Below are 15,532 nucleotides of genomic sequence, written 5' to 3' on the forward strand. Positions count from 1 at the left end.
GTTGCTGTAAATTCTGATTTTCAGCATGAGCCTCAAGTGGGGAACCAAATCATCCTATAGGAAGCATTCCCTCGAAAATGTGGTTCTCTTTGCATACGACCCGGACTCTATGCACAAACTACTAAAGGTGCTCAATACCTTTTGCAGTGAAAGTGGGCTGCAAGTGAATGTAGGAAAAACAAAGATGATGGCAGTATGTACCAATCAGCCCGAGCATCCTCCTGAGATCACTTTTGATGGACAGATTATTGAATATGTCAGTGCCTTCAAGTATTTGAAGATTGACATCCCGGCGGATCACAGAGGGTGGCAATGCATACACAGAAGGATGGATACTGGTTGGGGGAAATACTACAAGTTTGAGAATGACTGCAGCACACTAACACCAGGAATTGGAAAATTCGAAATGTATTGTTTGATGCATATGTAGTGCAGATAGTGTTATATGGAGGGGAGGCAGTATTTCAGCATCTACATGGAATGAGATTGAAAAAATGCAGAAAGCATCATCAGAAGAAGCAGAAATTGTAAATTCAGCATGTGTATGTGCTGAATTTTCTGAAAATATAACATCTCTACTTGCAAAAACCTTGTGAGAAGCAGGATTGTAGAAACGATAGCCTTTGCTTTGTGCACTATACCCAACAAAAATGCATTTAAGTGCCTCATCTGACAACTTATGTCGAAACTCTACGGGCATACGGACATATGCCCCACAACCAAAAACTCTGAAGTGATCCACGGAAGGCTTTCTCCCATGCCATGCCTCATGGGGAGTGATTGTCTTCAAAGCCTTTGTGGGAGCCCGATTCAAAACATAGTTTGCACAGATGAGGCCTTCGAGCCAAAACCTATGAGGCAACTTTTTACTAGTAAGCATGCATCTATCCATCTCCATAAGAGTGTGATTCTTGCGCTCAACTTTACCATTTTGCTGAGGTGTAAGCCTCACTGTAAGCTGATGCGTGATGCCTTTTTCCTTCAAAAATGCCTCAAACTCATGAGACATATACTCCCCCCTCTATCTGTGCGAAGTGTCTGCACCTTGAGTCATGTCTCATTCTCAACCATAGCCACAAAGTGTTTGAAATGCATAAACAATTATGATTTTGCCTTAAGACCATAGACCCAAGTGTAATTGGTGAAGTCATCTATGAATGTAGCATAATAGAGATAACCACCAAAAGCAGGTGTCCTCATGGGACCACAGACATCACTGTGGATGAGCTGTAATTTACGTGTAGCTCTCACTGCACCATCTTTCTTAAAAGGAAATCTATGCATCTTACCAAGGATGCAACCCTCACATGCATGAGGAGGAGGTGACTCCAAAGGAGGCAATCCATCAACCATAGCATGCTTTTGATTTTGAAGTGTCATTAAGCTGCCATAGCTCATGTGCCCATACCTGGCATGCCATAACTCCGCATTTTGCATCGCAGCAGTGGGAGTGCTCATTGAAAATGCAAGATCGGATCTTTTCTCATATATATCAAGCTGAAAAAGACCCCGATACAAAGTGCCAGACAACATCAAAGCATAGTCATTCTCTTTGTGACTGCACACTTAGCATCATCGAATACAACTTGAAATCCTCCTCTATTAAGAGAGGACACTAAAAGCAAATTCTTCTTTATACCTAGCACAAAAAGAACATCTGAAATTCTGAAATCTGTGCCATCAGTGGATGTGAGAATAATGTCCCCCACTCCACACACTGAATAAGAAGAATTATTTGCACAAGTCACCTTCTTTTTAGTAGATGGAGGATGCAGATATGCAAAAAGGCTCTTCTTAGAAGTGATGTGCTTTAAAGCACCACTATCAAAATACCAAGTATTCAGTGTCTCATTGACACTGAGAGAGCATGCATCCTTTGAAGGATCATAACTGCAAGTCAAGAAAGCATAAGGGTCATCCTCAATAGTGGCTGTAGCATCAAAACTACCCACTGAAACATCTGAAGTGCAAGACAAAAAGCCATAGTGCTCTTCCACAAAGTTGGTTCTAACATCTCCCCCATCATGTGAATGAGAAGCTCATGCATCTCACACAGCCATACCTAAATCCCTTTTCTTTTCTTTAGCTATGCACTTCTTGCATTCACCAATATAATGACGTGGCTTCTTGAAGTAGTGACAAATGCCCTTCTTTCTAGGCTTATCTGCATCACCCTTAGCCTTATAAGAGGGATAACCTAAATCAGCTTTATGCTGATGTGCGGGCTGATTTTTGGCATGTTGCTTTTGCTGCCCTTTTCCTTTGCACTTGAACTTAGAAGCATGGCATGCTCGCCAGCCCGTGTTGCCATAGTTCTTCCTGTCTGCTCCTCCTGCAACAGAAGTCATACCAACTCGTGAAAAGAGAGAGGATTGCTGCCCCCCCTCAATGACAAATTCAACGAGGTGTGGAAACCAAGATAAGACTCAGTAAGAGAAATCAGAGTGGTGGTAATCATCTCTGAATCTGGAATGACTTCATCAATGTTCAGCAATTGCTCCCTCAAATCCTAAAGCTTTGTGAGGTGAGAATTCATGGAATCTCCCTCATCCATATGCGTATGAGAAAGCTCTCAATTCATAAAGGAAACTCTCACATCATTTCTTGCTGCAAACATACTCTCCAATATCTCCCAAGCTGCCTTTGAGGTCTTGCAAAATGTGAGGAATAATGAACCTCTTGATAAAAAGAGAAATCACTGATAGAGCTTGTGCATCTCTAGAATCCCATCTTTTCTGTTCTACCATGGAAGCCCCTGGAGCAACAGCTCCAACTACTTGTGCTGCATTTTGACCTCTACCCCTGCCTCCAGCTGTAGGAGTGACAGGTGTAGCCACTGTATCTGGCCTTGCTTCATCTCCATTGACATAATCCCAGAGATGTCTGCCAACCAAGATGTTGCAAACCATAAAACTCCACAAGGAGTAGTTGGTGCCATCCAACTTATCCTCCCATGTGAGGACTCCAGACATTTTTGCCACATAAACTCAAAAATACAACAAACTGAACAAGTAAAATCCCTTCCTAGGATGCAAAATGCACAAGTAAAATATTCAAAAGAAAATCTGCCCACAGTGACAAATACTGTCACAGCCTATCAAAGGCTCAACTTGCACCACAATGCTCTGCTAATTGCCCAAAAATCTGCAAATAAAATCTACAAAAAGTGGCAAAAGTCTGCAAATTGACTCACACTGAGTCCAGAACTGCTTGCAAACCTCCAAAATGCTCTTTTAACTGCAAAATTGCAACCCAAAGTTTGTAGGAAATTGCATACAAAAGAGGGCAAATGGTCTGAAAGCCCCAAATGTTGCAAAATTTGCACTCTGCCTGCAAAAGCCCCAAATTTCACTGCAAAATTATAGTGTAATATCAAAAAGCCCCAAATTTCTTCAACACCTGCATACTTACTGCAATGTATGCCCACGAATACAAAATGCCGCAAATCACAGCCAAACAATGGCTCAATGCATGAATGCCTGCCAAAGACCACCCGCTCAGAAGACCTGCAAATGCACAGAGAACAGTACGGACTCCTGCAAATGTACGGAATGCATGACTGTGTACAGAATCCGTACAGTGTACGGATGCGTGTACGGTGCGCTAACAGCAAGTGTATAGAACAGTACAGCTAACCTTACTGTTGTACAGACGAACAATGTACGGATGGCGGCACTGATGCATGTACGGATTTGTACGGGCAGACTGCACTAAATGCAGTATGAAAATTGGCACGTGTGTACAACGCTATCAAGTACGAAATCCGTACTTGTACAAAATCCGTACTTGTACGGATGGCGATGCTGTACGGTATGTTTGCGAGAGCTGCAGGTACAGAATGAAGGTACGGACGATGCCAGATCCAAGCAGAACCATACGACGGTACGAAATCCATATAGTCGTACGGACTATACACAATGATGATCTCGAGATGGAGCGGGCTGAAGTACGGGAGCTGAGAGCTGATGCTGGAGCTAGGAGCAAGTCCAAGAAGGAGAATTGCTCTGATACCAAATGTGAGGAAAACGGAAAGCAAGAGTGAGCAAAGAGTGAGCTGTACGTAGGTCACTCAATAGTGGATTGAATGAAGTGAAGTATCAAGAAGAGATGAGGTGTTTTGTCTAAGTGACAAAACCCTATCTGATCACTAACCGTAGTTAGGGATTAAACTATGGTTAGGGGGAAAAACCTCTATGAGGGAAAAGTGCCCCTAACCCACTTATTACATTACGTTGGCCACTGCCTAGAATATAATAATAATTCTAACATAAGTTTCCCCCTAGGAAATTGTGCCTTGGGGGCAAAAGGCATGGGCTGCCACATGGCAAGCCCATGCAGTTCCCTTTTGGAAAAGAAGGCCAAGGAAGGCCTTGGGTAGAAATTGGACGGTGAAAATGGCGCAGGGGATAATCGCATGAAGGATAGAGACCTCACAGAAGCCGGCGCCTACAGAGAGAGAATTTCTCTGACCGTACGACGGTATGAAATGGTATTAATGAAGATGTACGGATAGGTACATAGCATTAAATGCTGCTGGTATGGCTGTGTACAGAACTTCACGTGCTGCTGGTATGGCTGTATATGGAGCAATAAATGCTGCTGACAGGGTTACGGATGTATACGGACTGTGGTACATCTTCCCACACTAAGTACGAGATGTGGTCAAATATATACGGACTGTGGTACATCTTCCCACACTAGGTACGAGATGTGGTACATCTTCCCACACTAAGTACGAGGTGCACCTACAGGCTTATGTACGGACTGCTCAAAGGCTAGTGAATGGAGAGAGAGCACACAACGTACAGATGAGTATGAGCAGGCTGGGTGTCACTTTGGGCAGCTTGTAAGTACGAGGTCGATAGGCTGATTGTCGCCTCAGGCTGTGTACTCATGGTTGGGCGGAAATAAATGCCATCTGCCCAAGAGTTAGCAAAGCAATGACAAGCATAGTTATGCTTGGTAAGAAGAATGCATGCAGAGGTTATGCTTGGGGGTCATGATGGCCAATGAGCAGTGGGCTGTGTTTGCTCGGCAGGGTGAGATTGTTTGTGCTTCTGAGCACCGGGGGCAGCTCAGTTATGCTTTCACCCATTGTTTGGGTTTCCCAGTGAATCAACGGACAATTGTAATTGTCTTGGGAGTGTGTGGCCTTGTTCGGGCTGTAAGTAACAGCTCCCATGTTAAATGCAGGTGTTTGCACTGAGTATGGATGCCTATGGTCACATGGGTGTGATAGCTGAGCCCTGCAAGGCTAATGTGTTGTGATATTGATGCCTACTGAGTGAGGGAAGAGCATTGATTGCGAGTGAGTTGTTACTCATTGTGTAATCTCCTTGTGGCATTCTTCAATCAATAAAGAAATACCGAAAGGGGTGCCAAGTCTTTGGGGCCAGTCTGTGTCTTTGTATTTGAGCAAGAGCGCTCTAGCTCCCCCTATCTGTCTGTGGAGTAGAAAATCTTGAGAATCCTGACAATGCCAAAATATATGAGCTACCGATTCCCGAGTAGCTAAACAACGATGACACGTAGCCAGCCTAATATGCCTTCGAGCCAAGAGTATGTCAGAAGGAAAAAAAAACACAACTATCCTCCAAAGAAAAACCTGTTGGTGAAGATGGAGGTTGCAATTCCAGAGTTGACGTAGTCTACCCCACCACCTGGCATTGCGCCTCGTAGACCACACATGGTTTGCCTGGGCTGTAATCCACGGGAGACAAGAGAACACTGTATATACTGGCAACCGTGAGAGAAGTCAAAGGAAGAGGAACAGAGCAGTGAAGTCTGAAACAATTTTCCAGCCGCATAGGCGATCTTGAAGTTGAAGGGGAGGTATGGGGTGAAAATCTTGAAGCATTTCAGCAAGCAAACGCCAGTAGGGGCAATAATGCATCCCCAGAGCAAAATGATGAGCTACCACTGAGGCATCGCAGAACCTGTGTCATGCAATACATCTGCCACAAGATGAATACCACTAGACAATTTAAAATAAGAGCTTCTGGGCTCTTTCTACGCCCGAGGAGTAGGGAAAGCTTTTGACTAGTGAATACTTTCAGCACGCAAAGAGTTACCATCCTTGGCAAGCCCAACCAATCCATTTTAGATGCGAAAGTATGCTTTTCCAGGCAAAAAGCATTCCAGTGACAAAGGGATAGCCCCGAATTTTGCCCTCGACGTGCCCAAAGAGGAATTCCCATTGTGTGGCTCCCAGAACCCATAGACCATAGTATTAATATGCAGTAGCAAATGACGAACTCAAACCAGCCACAAGGCTAACAAGAGGGTGGTACAACACTAACAAAAAAAAAGCCTTCACAATAGAATACTCAGCAAACTGTATTTCTGGAAAGGAACTTACAAGCTTGCTTTTCAGAGGCTATCTTTGGCAAGCCATTTGGGTTGTTTGGATTACAACCTGACTGGCAAGAATATGATTGGTGATCCTTCAAGTTCTCTTTTTTCGGAGCGTCCCTCAGGCAGTCCTTTTATGACTGTCTGCATGAGATCCAATTGGATTACACTCAATTTTTGGCATATATTCAAGATTTCTAAAGAAGTAATTGCTTCTCCTTCTTGGAGACAGCTTCTATGAGTATAATCATCTGGATTTCACTCCAAAAAAAGTGTGTGTGTGTGTGTGTTCGCTATTGGGCACTTTGGACTTTATGGACAAACACGAACTGTAAAGTCTTTGGTGATCCCATATTTTCCCTGTTTAGGTTTTTTTAAGCGTTCTCTACAGCAATCCTTCTTTGATTGCTTGTAGGCGCACTGCATAGATCATGATGTATATCTAGCATACACTTAGATTTTCATTTGATGTAATTTTGGATGCCTCGTTTTTTAGGTTGCTACTCTTGTAATATAATCAATCAAAAGTTTTCACTTAAAAAAAGGTGTGTGTATAGATCATGATGTATATCTCACATACACTGAGATTTTCAGCTGCTGTAATTTCGGCTGCCTCGTTTTGAGGTCGCTACTCTTGTAATATAATCAATCAAAAGTTTTCACTATAATAAAAAAATGTGTGTGTGTAGTAGCTAATCCACTTTGGTCAGCTACGAATGTACCATTTTTTTGAATGAAATATCTCTTTCACAAAAAAAAAAAAGTGTGCACGCGTGCATCTGTGCGTATAATTCACTTTTTTCATCTAGTTAATATACCTAGATGAATCCAGGAACATTCCCAAACTCATCCTCTAAAAACACAACATAGTGCAATTTCAATCTCACGATAGTCACTCATAAGATTGAAAACCATAAACTCCATCATGCATAGCAAGGACTAGCTACTATGACATCCCCACTGACGTCATCAGCGCCCAACAGTGGGTGTAGAACATAGTATAAAAGTATGCTCTCACACATACAAATCCACACACCCACACATACTTGAGCATCCATTTATACAAAGTCTTCGTACTGAGTTTCTATCGGCACTCCGGAGGTGAAGGGCAAACTCAGCCATGACGAAGGCTAGCACTAAAGGAGAAGGTTAATCAAAAAGTAGTCCAAATCTCTTCATTCAAGCTACAACTGCTTGTGAATTCTAAACGATTTCATTTTAGTCTCTCTCAAACGAGCATCTAAATCTAAATCTAGCTGATAGGGCAACGCATACGACATACAACATGCAATACAACAAATCAACCAACCTGTCTTCTGGTGTACTCAGTGGACTTAGAAACCGTTGGCTGTCTGCATTTTGACAGCTGCGAATAAAATGCCTATACAAGATATAGTCGATTTCATTGCATTGCCAAGACTGCAAAAAGCATGATGAAAGCTCATTTCCAAGAAGTAAATCATATTCTTGAAGATCTTGTCAATTTCATTTACCTTCATTACATTTCTATTTTCCAATCTAGAAAGATGAAATGGTGGGGCAAGGTAAGAGTAAGCTGAGGGATGGAAGGGGACAGAAGCTATTAAGGAATGACATCAAACCTAATAGAAATAAGAACTACTACGTAAGCAAAGCAACACTTATGTTGTAATCACAGCATAGGCTTTCCACCTAAGTAATTAAGGTCAAATGGTACAAGGCCTAATTAATAAAATGCTAAGAAGCTAGATTTCTTACAAAATGCTCAAAAGATATAGATACATAGACTCACTTTTGGATGCTAACAATAGCAATAGCATACATTGCAAACAATAATTTTGAGAGCAGTCATAACAGAACATACAGCACTCTCTGACACATTTGAAACATCAGACGAACTCAGTACGTACTTTGCAAAATAGTTTATTCATAGGGGATTTCCAGAGTAGGAAATTGCATACAGAAAGAGAAATCATATCACTCAGCTCCCCGTCATGCTCTATCACTCCTCCCCCCACCCCCCCCCCTCCTTACCTTCAGCCTTCTAGTTCCTGCTTCCCCCTCAAATTCTGCCTCCCCCTAGCTAGCTGAAATTGCTGCCAGAAAATTGCGCTAAAACTCTCACATCGTTGCTGCCAAAAATGAGTTATCTACCCCGTTTGCCAAAACAGACTTCAGGTGTGGACCATACACTGGGCCACTTGTGCCACTTACTGTTCATTGCAAGGGCAGGAAACCGCATTGCATTGCTGCTGTTTAAACCCGTAGAGTTGCGTACAATCTGCCATACACTGGTCGTACTGTTCCCTACAACAAGTGCCTGCAATCTCGGCTGGTCTAGCTCACCGTTAGGAGCTACAACTGATTCAAATTTACAAGCTCTTTGTTCATGGCTCCTCAGATTTATCATTGCCTTCATTCCCAAGACACCTTCGGTCTCAGCCTCTCTCTGCCCTCTCTCAACCTCTCCCCTTTCTGCCCCTTCGCCTTTTGATTGACGAATGGTGACCCATCCAGTCAATCCTCATCCACTTCTAGTGGCCACGAGAACTTGTATCTTTCAAAAAGACAGAGTGCTCCACCACCATTTTCACACGCATCCATGGGTCTCACCCTTCTTGATCACAGGCTAGGGACTGGATGCTTGCAGCCTTACCTAGGACCTCACCCAGCACCTCACTGATATATTCGGCTTCTGAGGCGAGGTTTCTTTCTTTTTTTTTTCTTTTGGGCAGAAGGACAAGGTTTCTTTCAGGTGGCTTTTGATACCCCTAGAAGCTGCGAGCACAGTGCTCAAGGCTAATCTTTTCATGCTCGGTTCCAGGAGGATTTTCCTCGAGCCCTTTTCTCTTGGATTCAACCAGTTAAGGAGGAAAGGCAGACGACCTCTCTCTTTATTAGATTTCCACGTCTGCCCAAGAGGCTCCTCGCCTAGAGCTGCCTTCGGAGTGGTCACTAAGACACCCCCTCCCCCCCTCTCCCTGGTTTTCCCTCTTCAGCGGCGGCAGTGAGGCGATCAAAGTTAAGGTCATTGTCTCTAACCGCTGACATTAGAGTTAGGGGTTCTTAGACTTAGGGTCATTGTCTCCAACCTAACATTTCCGATGACCACATCATGCTCCAACACCCAGATGGCTCTCTTTTTTGGCAAAGAGTCGAGATCGTGGACAAGCAGGACCAGTGCTAGATATGCACAATCTTTGGGCAATTTGCTAGAGATTGTCCAAAGTAGAAAAGACATAAGAAAGCTTCTGGTGGACCCCTTTTCATACTTGACAGAATGTACCTTTGGCACCACCATCTCATCCAGCACCAACTACACGTCTTGTTTCTACTACCCACACCGGGTCCCGCTTACAATGGTTCCTGCACCACCCACAGGTCAAGCAAGGTCCTCACCCACCACGACCCCATCTTTATCAAGCCTTAAGTCATTGTAGATCCAGTCATGACATGTAGTGGCCACTGCTGAACCAGATTTAGCCTTGAATAGGGCGACCCCTATCAGGACTTCGAAGTTCTGACACCCCTACCCAAGTTGCGGCCAAGACTGGATCCAATCTTGGATAGGACCAGTGATGGTTCTCATGCAAATCTTCTTCCAGATCCTGGCTCCTCATCTGAGCAACTCCCTTCTTCATCTACTTTTTAAAGTCACTTTATTGATCGAGGGAAAGGGGTGGCTTTTGCCTCTTGACCTTCTTGAGTGCAAGGATTTTACACACTCCAGTGCCAGGCATGTTTCACAAGAACTTTTTCTCTGTCTTGGTAGACTTTGATAAGGAGAATTTCGTGCCCTCCACCTTTGCAAATGCAATTATTAACTTTCCTATCGACAGGGCATCTCTTGGGGCTCTTGCCTTGTGGACTTCCCTCCCCTCGCTCCCACATATGCCAAGACGCCCTGCATCCTAGAGGAATTTTTTTCCGCCACTAGGTTGGGTAAGGTATTCCACCTTACTTCCTCCCGCTGATGAGGATTGTTAGTTGAAACATTCAAGGCCTCGGTGGTTTGCCACATCGTCGTCGCAGACAGCTAATTTGCACTCAGCTTCATCCAAGTGTCATTGGTAGTCCTATTGATATACTTTCTCTTCAAAAACACAAATTGGATGCAAACAATTGCTTAAAAGTCAGGTAAATTACTCTCAAGTCATATATTTTGTTCTCATGCTTTGGGCACCAGAGGGGGAACATGCATTTCAGTTTCAGACCCTTTTCTCCCCCTTCCAATCGAACACAGTATTATTATTTCAAAGAACAAAGGAACATTTGATTGGTGGAGATAAGGTTGGTCTTCTCAACCTCTATTCCCTCAACAACAGAAAGAAAGAAAGAAAGAAAGATATATTAACGTCCACGAGAGGCCTGATAAAATACACAAAAAGCGAACTCATACAAGCCTTAGTGGGCTGAAGCAAAGGATACGCTAGGACCCTTGCTGAGTACTAATCTATGCTAACAGAATCATAATCATAGAAAAAGTCAACTACAACTGCATAGTGGGCCAGATCAATCAATCTATCCAAGTGCTGGGCCGAAACCGAAGCCTGGTACAATGGTGGCTCTCTGGTGGGCTGCAAAGATGTCTCGTATCTGTGTCTGTCGAGCTGTCTTGCGCTACGGTGGGGGACGCGGTCTCCTCGCTCTCTAGACTCTCTTGGCTATGTCTAGAGTGACCCCTCGTCTCTGTCGGTCTCCCCTGAGGAAAGCTGTGATAGGTCGGACCTCAATAGAGTGTACTTTGGGGGCTCTCTGCCGCGCATGTGGTCTCTGCCCCCCTCTCTCGGTGGTACTGTGCCAGTTGCTCATCCAGACTACTCTCATATCGGCTAGCTCCTCCTCCTCCACTCCACTGTGTCCGACGGCTGACTCAAATGTATAGAAGTTTGTGACGTGTCGCTGTGCCCAATCACCCTCTATGTCATGTAGTGGTCTGATCATCCTCTGTTACTCTCGGATCTCTCGCAGAAGCATCTCCCTGTGTCGCCGCATCTCCATCAGATAAAGTACAGACCTGATCATGGAAATGGATCATTCGTGACAAAGGACTGAAGCCACTCCCCTCTAGGTAGAGATAATGGTAGCGTGCCCGAATCTCATAGTAGGCTGGGCAAACACAAAGAAAATGCTCCTCTGTCTCAACCACCCCCAGCGTACATAGCGTGCAAACCCGCTGCTCTCCCTGCCTCGATCCTCAGCTGATGGGATGAAACCCGCATCTGACCAATGGCAATCCTCAATGCATGGGAGACTCCTCTATCCTCGAGATACAGGGGTCTGCTGATGAATCCCTCCTCTGATACTCTCAGGACGTGGTCGCGATAAAACTAGGTCTTAGTGGGGTCTGCCTCGTGTTGATAGAAAAAATAGACAGTGTGGAGGCCACCAATGTGGCCCTATTGGCTGAGAAAGCCCATGTGGACAAAACACTGGCTGAGATTCGGAACAAGGTGGGAAGGAACAAAAGGAATGAAGAAAGGAGAAGGCCAAGAAAGAAGAATGGGAGAAGGAGAGAGTAGAATGGGAAAATGAGAAGACCAAGCTACAAGACCAATTACACACATTGGGGACTGAGTTACAACAAATGAAGGGCAAACAAATAACATCAGATGGTGGCTGCAAAGTTATGGATGAGCTCAAAGCAGAAAATGCAGCCCTTAAGAAAGAGATGGATGCCATGCAGACTACCATGAATGGTAAGCATGCTGAGTTTGCACAACAGCTCAACAAGGGGAAAGAATTGATGCTTGAATGGACAGAAGTTGTTAAAAAGGGATCAGCAGCTCCCAAAAAAGAACTCATTTCTAAGACACTAGAGGAAGAGAGGAGACGGGCCAGTAAAGCAATGAATGTTCTAGTTAGAGGTTTCACAGTGGGAGACACCCCAATGGCAGATGCTCGAGCCCTATTTGCCAAGATGGGAGTCAACCTCACATGTGAGGCAGCTTGGAGGGTCAGGAAGACGGAGATACAAACAAGACCGTTAGTGTTGAAACTCCGGACTGCAATTGATAGGTCCAACCTTATGAGCATGCAAGCATCCTTGAAGGGGTCCAAGATCTACTTGGATGATGACCTCACCCTTCTACAACAGGAACATAGAAGAGAGAATCGTGTCCTTTCCTGAACAAAACTTCCCTCTTGGGCCCCCATTGCAGAGTCATGGATTATTGGAGGTGACTTCAACATGGTGAAGTTGCCTTCAAACAAACGAGGGGGGAGAGAATTGTAGCATTCATTCTCTGTATAGAGCAACTTGGACGCCTTTCTCTTTCAATACAATGGCAGAGATGCTTGGACAAATGATCCCTTTCATACTTTGCCGCTTTCGCTCTAATCCTCTTAGTCGAACAAGAGGTCGCAGATGCCCATCCATGCATAGATAGACACATTCCATGTTGATCATTCGGCACTTGACAAAGGAGGCTCAATATGCATTGCAGCAAGAGTTACCACTGATGATAATTTTTTGGTAGTTCTTATGATTTCTGAGCCTCATGAGAGGCACCGCTCCGTTAGTATCAAGATTCCAAATGCACAATATGCAGAGGAGGGTCTCATAGAGGATAATTTGCAGATATGGATTTCTCATTTGCAAAGTGGAGTATCATTCCCTTCACATGTCGCAGCAGCCATGTCTGGTGTTAGTTATCTTTTGTAGGGTCAAAGTGCGGAGAGAAGCAAAGTACAAGGACATTGCAAGCAAAAGCTGTCTCACTAGAATGATGAAAAGAAAGCAAGTACAAAGTACATGAAAGAGACCCTAGGACTAAGTGTCCTATGTGGCATAAAAGGCACTAGAACACTGAAGTGCCTATAACTATGCCTGCAAGGCACATACCAGGGCCGATAGGGCATCAATACGACCGGGGGAAGATGGCCATAAACCCCCTCCATGGTATGAGCTGAAGTATCCTAGAAAAGTCATAGAATACTTGGTATTTTCTGGTCATGGTGGCACATGTTCATCCCAAGGGATATAGCCACCTATGAATATACAAGGCAGGGCAGATCATATAACAAAGGGAACCAAGTGTAAAGCCTAACGAAAAGCTCCAAACTCGGGACGAGGAAGTGCCTTTGTAAACAGATCTGCTAAGTTGTCCTCAATCGGAATGTAGGACAACTCTATGTCTCCCACTGACAAGCGCTCTCAAACATAATGATGGTGAACCTCAATGTGCTTGGTACGCGCATGAAAGACTGGATTACGCGCAATAGCCAAAGCACTCTGGCTGTCAGTGTAGAGAGTAGTGGAGGATGGCCGACATATATCAAGATTTGCAAGTAACTGTTAAAGCCAGACACACTCAACTATGGCAGTGAAGGCTGCCTTGTACTCAGCCTCACAGCTGGAAGTGGCAGCTGTAGGTTTCTTTTTGCTGAGCCAAGAGATGCATGAGTTACCAAGCAAAAGACAGTTACCAGTGTGGGAGACTCTAGTGTCAGAACAACCTGCTCAGTCACTGTCCGTGTAAGCATGCATGACAAGTGAACGTTGATCACCATAGAAGAGAGCTAAATTCTGAGTATCGCTGAGATATATGAAGACTCTCTTCACTGCCTGCCAATGATGTGAACTAGGCATGTGCATGAACCGGCTGAGCTGGGATACAGCATACTGTAAATCAAGACGGGTGTGGCACAAGTAAATGAGACATCCAACAACTTGCTAGTAGAGGGTGACATCACATGGTGGACTCCCATCAAAAGCAGAGAATTTGAAGCCAGGTTCCACTGGAGTAGAGATTCGCTTGCAATCCTCAAACAAGAAACGTTCAAGGAGCTGTCCAATGTACTTGGACTTAGTCATCATAATACCCCCCTCAACATGAGAAAACTGCATGCCCAAGTAATAGTGCAGCTGTCCCAAATCTGACATTTCAAATGACTGCTGCAAATCAACCTTAAAATCTGAAATATGCTAAGTATCGGGGCCAGTAATCAGCATGTCATCCACATATAAAATCAGCACCAAAAAATCAGAACCACTCCCACGGGCATAAAGAGTGGGCTTTGTAGAACTGTTCTAAAAACCAAGGGACAGTAAGTGTGCATGAATTTTGGCATACCATGCCCTAGGTGCCTGCTTCAATCCATAAAGGGCTTTACACAGCCGGCATACCTTGTTTTCAGATCCAACAACCTCAAAGCCAGGAGGTTGTGACACATATACCTCTTCCTGCAAATCCCCATGAAGAAAGGCAATTTTGATGTCAAGCGGATGCACCTGCCAATGCCTGTGGGCTGCGATGGCAATGACACATCTGATGGTGGTAATCCTGGAAGTGGAAGCAAAGGTCTCCTCAAAATCAATGCCTTGTTTTTTAGCATAACCTTTTGCAACAAGGCGGGCTTTTAACCGATCTATGCTGCCATTAGATTTCCTTTTCAATCTGTAGACCCACCGTGTACCAATGGCATTCTTGCCAGGAGGAAGATCTACCAATTCCCATGTGTCATTTTTCTCAATAGACTTGAGCTCAGCTCACATACAATCCATCCACTGCTTGCTATCAAAAGCATAAATGGCATAAGGGCTCTTCATTGCATGCTGTAGCAAGAAGTGCTGCCTCAAGAAAGTGACCATGCATCTGACGGTTGGCTGATCTTGTACGCGCAGCAAGAGGTTGATCTTGTTTGCTGTCCCTTAATAGATCAAGAAGCCATTTTGGAACTGATTTTTGCTGTCTATTGACAGCCCTTTCTTCAATCACTCCATCGTGAATAGTAGGATCAGTTTGTGCTGGAAGAGGAGGTTGCAAATCAGCATGTAAAGGGGGCTGATCATTGCTTGTGGAAGGGCCTGAAAGCGGCTCAAGTTGCTGGTCAAAATCCCCCCCTGATGGGAAAAGAGGTACCAAGCTGTCAAAAGCATCAAACACATCAATCTCTGGCTTTGCCTTGCAATCCACAAGAGGAGAAGCTGAATGTTCAGCAAAGATGACATCTCTACTGACAATAATCTTCCCAGTATTTGGTTGGTACAACCGATACCCTCTGCTCTCCTGGCTGTAACCAATAAATATGCATTTGATTGCCTTATCATCAAGCTTATGTCTCAATTGAGATGGTACATGGACATATGCAAGAGACCCAAAAACGCTCATGTGTGAAAGTAAAGGCTTCCTGCCTTTCCATGCTTCATAAGGTGTAACAGTCCTCAATGCCCTCGTAGGTGATCTATTCAGCACATAGT

General features: G+C 44.4%; 1 protein-coding gene across 4 annotated transcripts in view; it reads right to left on the bottom strand.

Moving 5' to 3' along the window:
- LOC147886100 (Transducin/WD40 repeat-like superfamily protein) overlaps positions 1–15,532 on the bottom strand; it is a 95,490-nt gene that overhangs the window by 60,376 nt on the left and 19,582 nt on the right. For all 4 annotated transcript variants that reach the window (XM_087395870.1, XM_087395871.1, XM_087395872.1 and 1 more), the window contains exon 2: positions 7,661–7,770. In XM_087395870.1, the coding sequence (XP_087251996.1) occupies positions 7,661–7,770 (110 nt within the window). The remainder of the gene's footprint in view (positions 1–7,660; positions 7,771–15,532) is intronic.

Source organism: Dipteris shenzhenensis, chromosome 24 (assembly GCF_047967505.1).
Source record: "Dipteris shenzhenensis isolate YYH24624 ecotype China chromosome 24, Dip_SZ_1.0, whole genome shotgun sequence".
NCBI lineage: Eukaryota > Viridiplantae > Streptophyta > Polypodiopsida > Gleicheniales > Dipteridaceae > Dipteris > Dipteris shenzhenensis.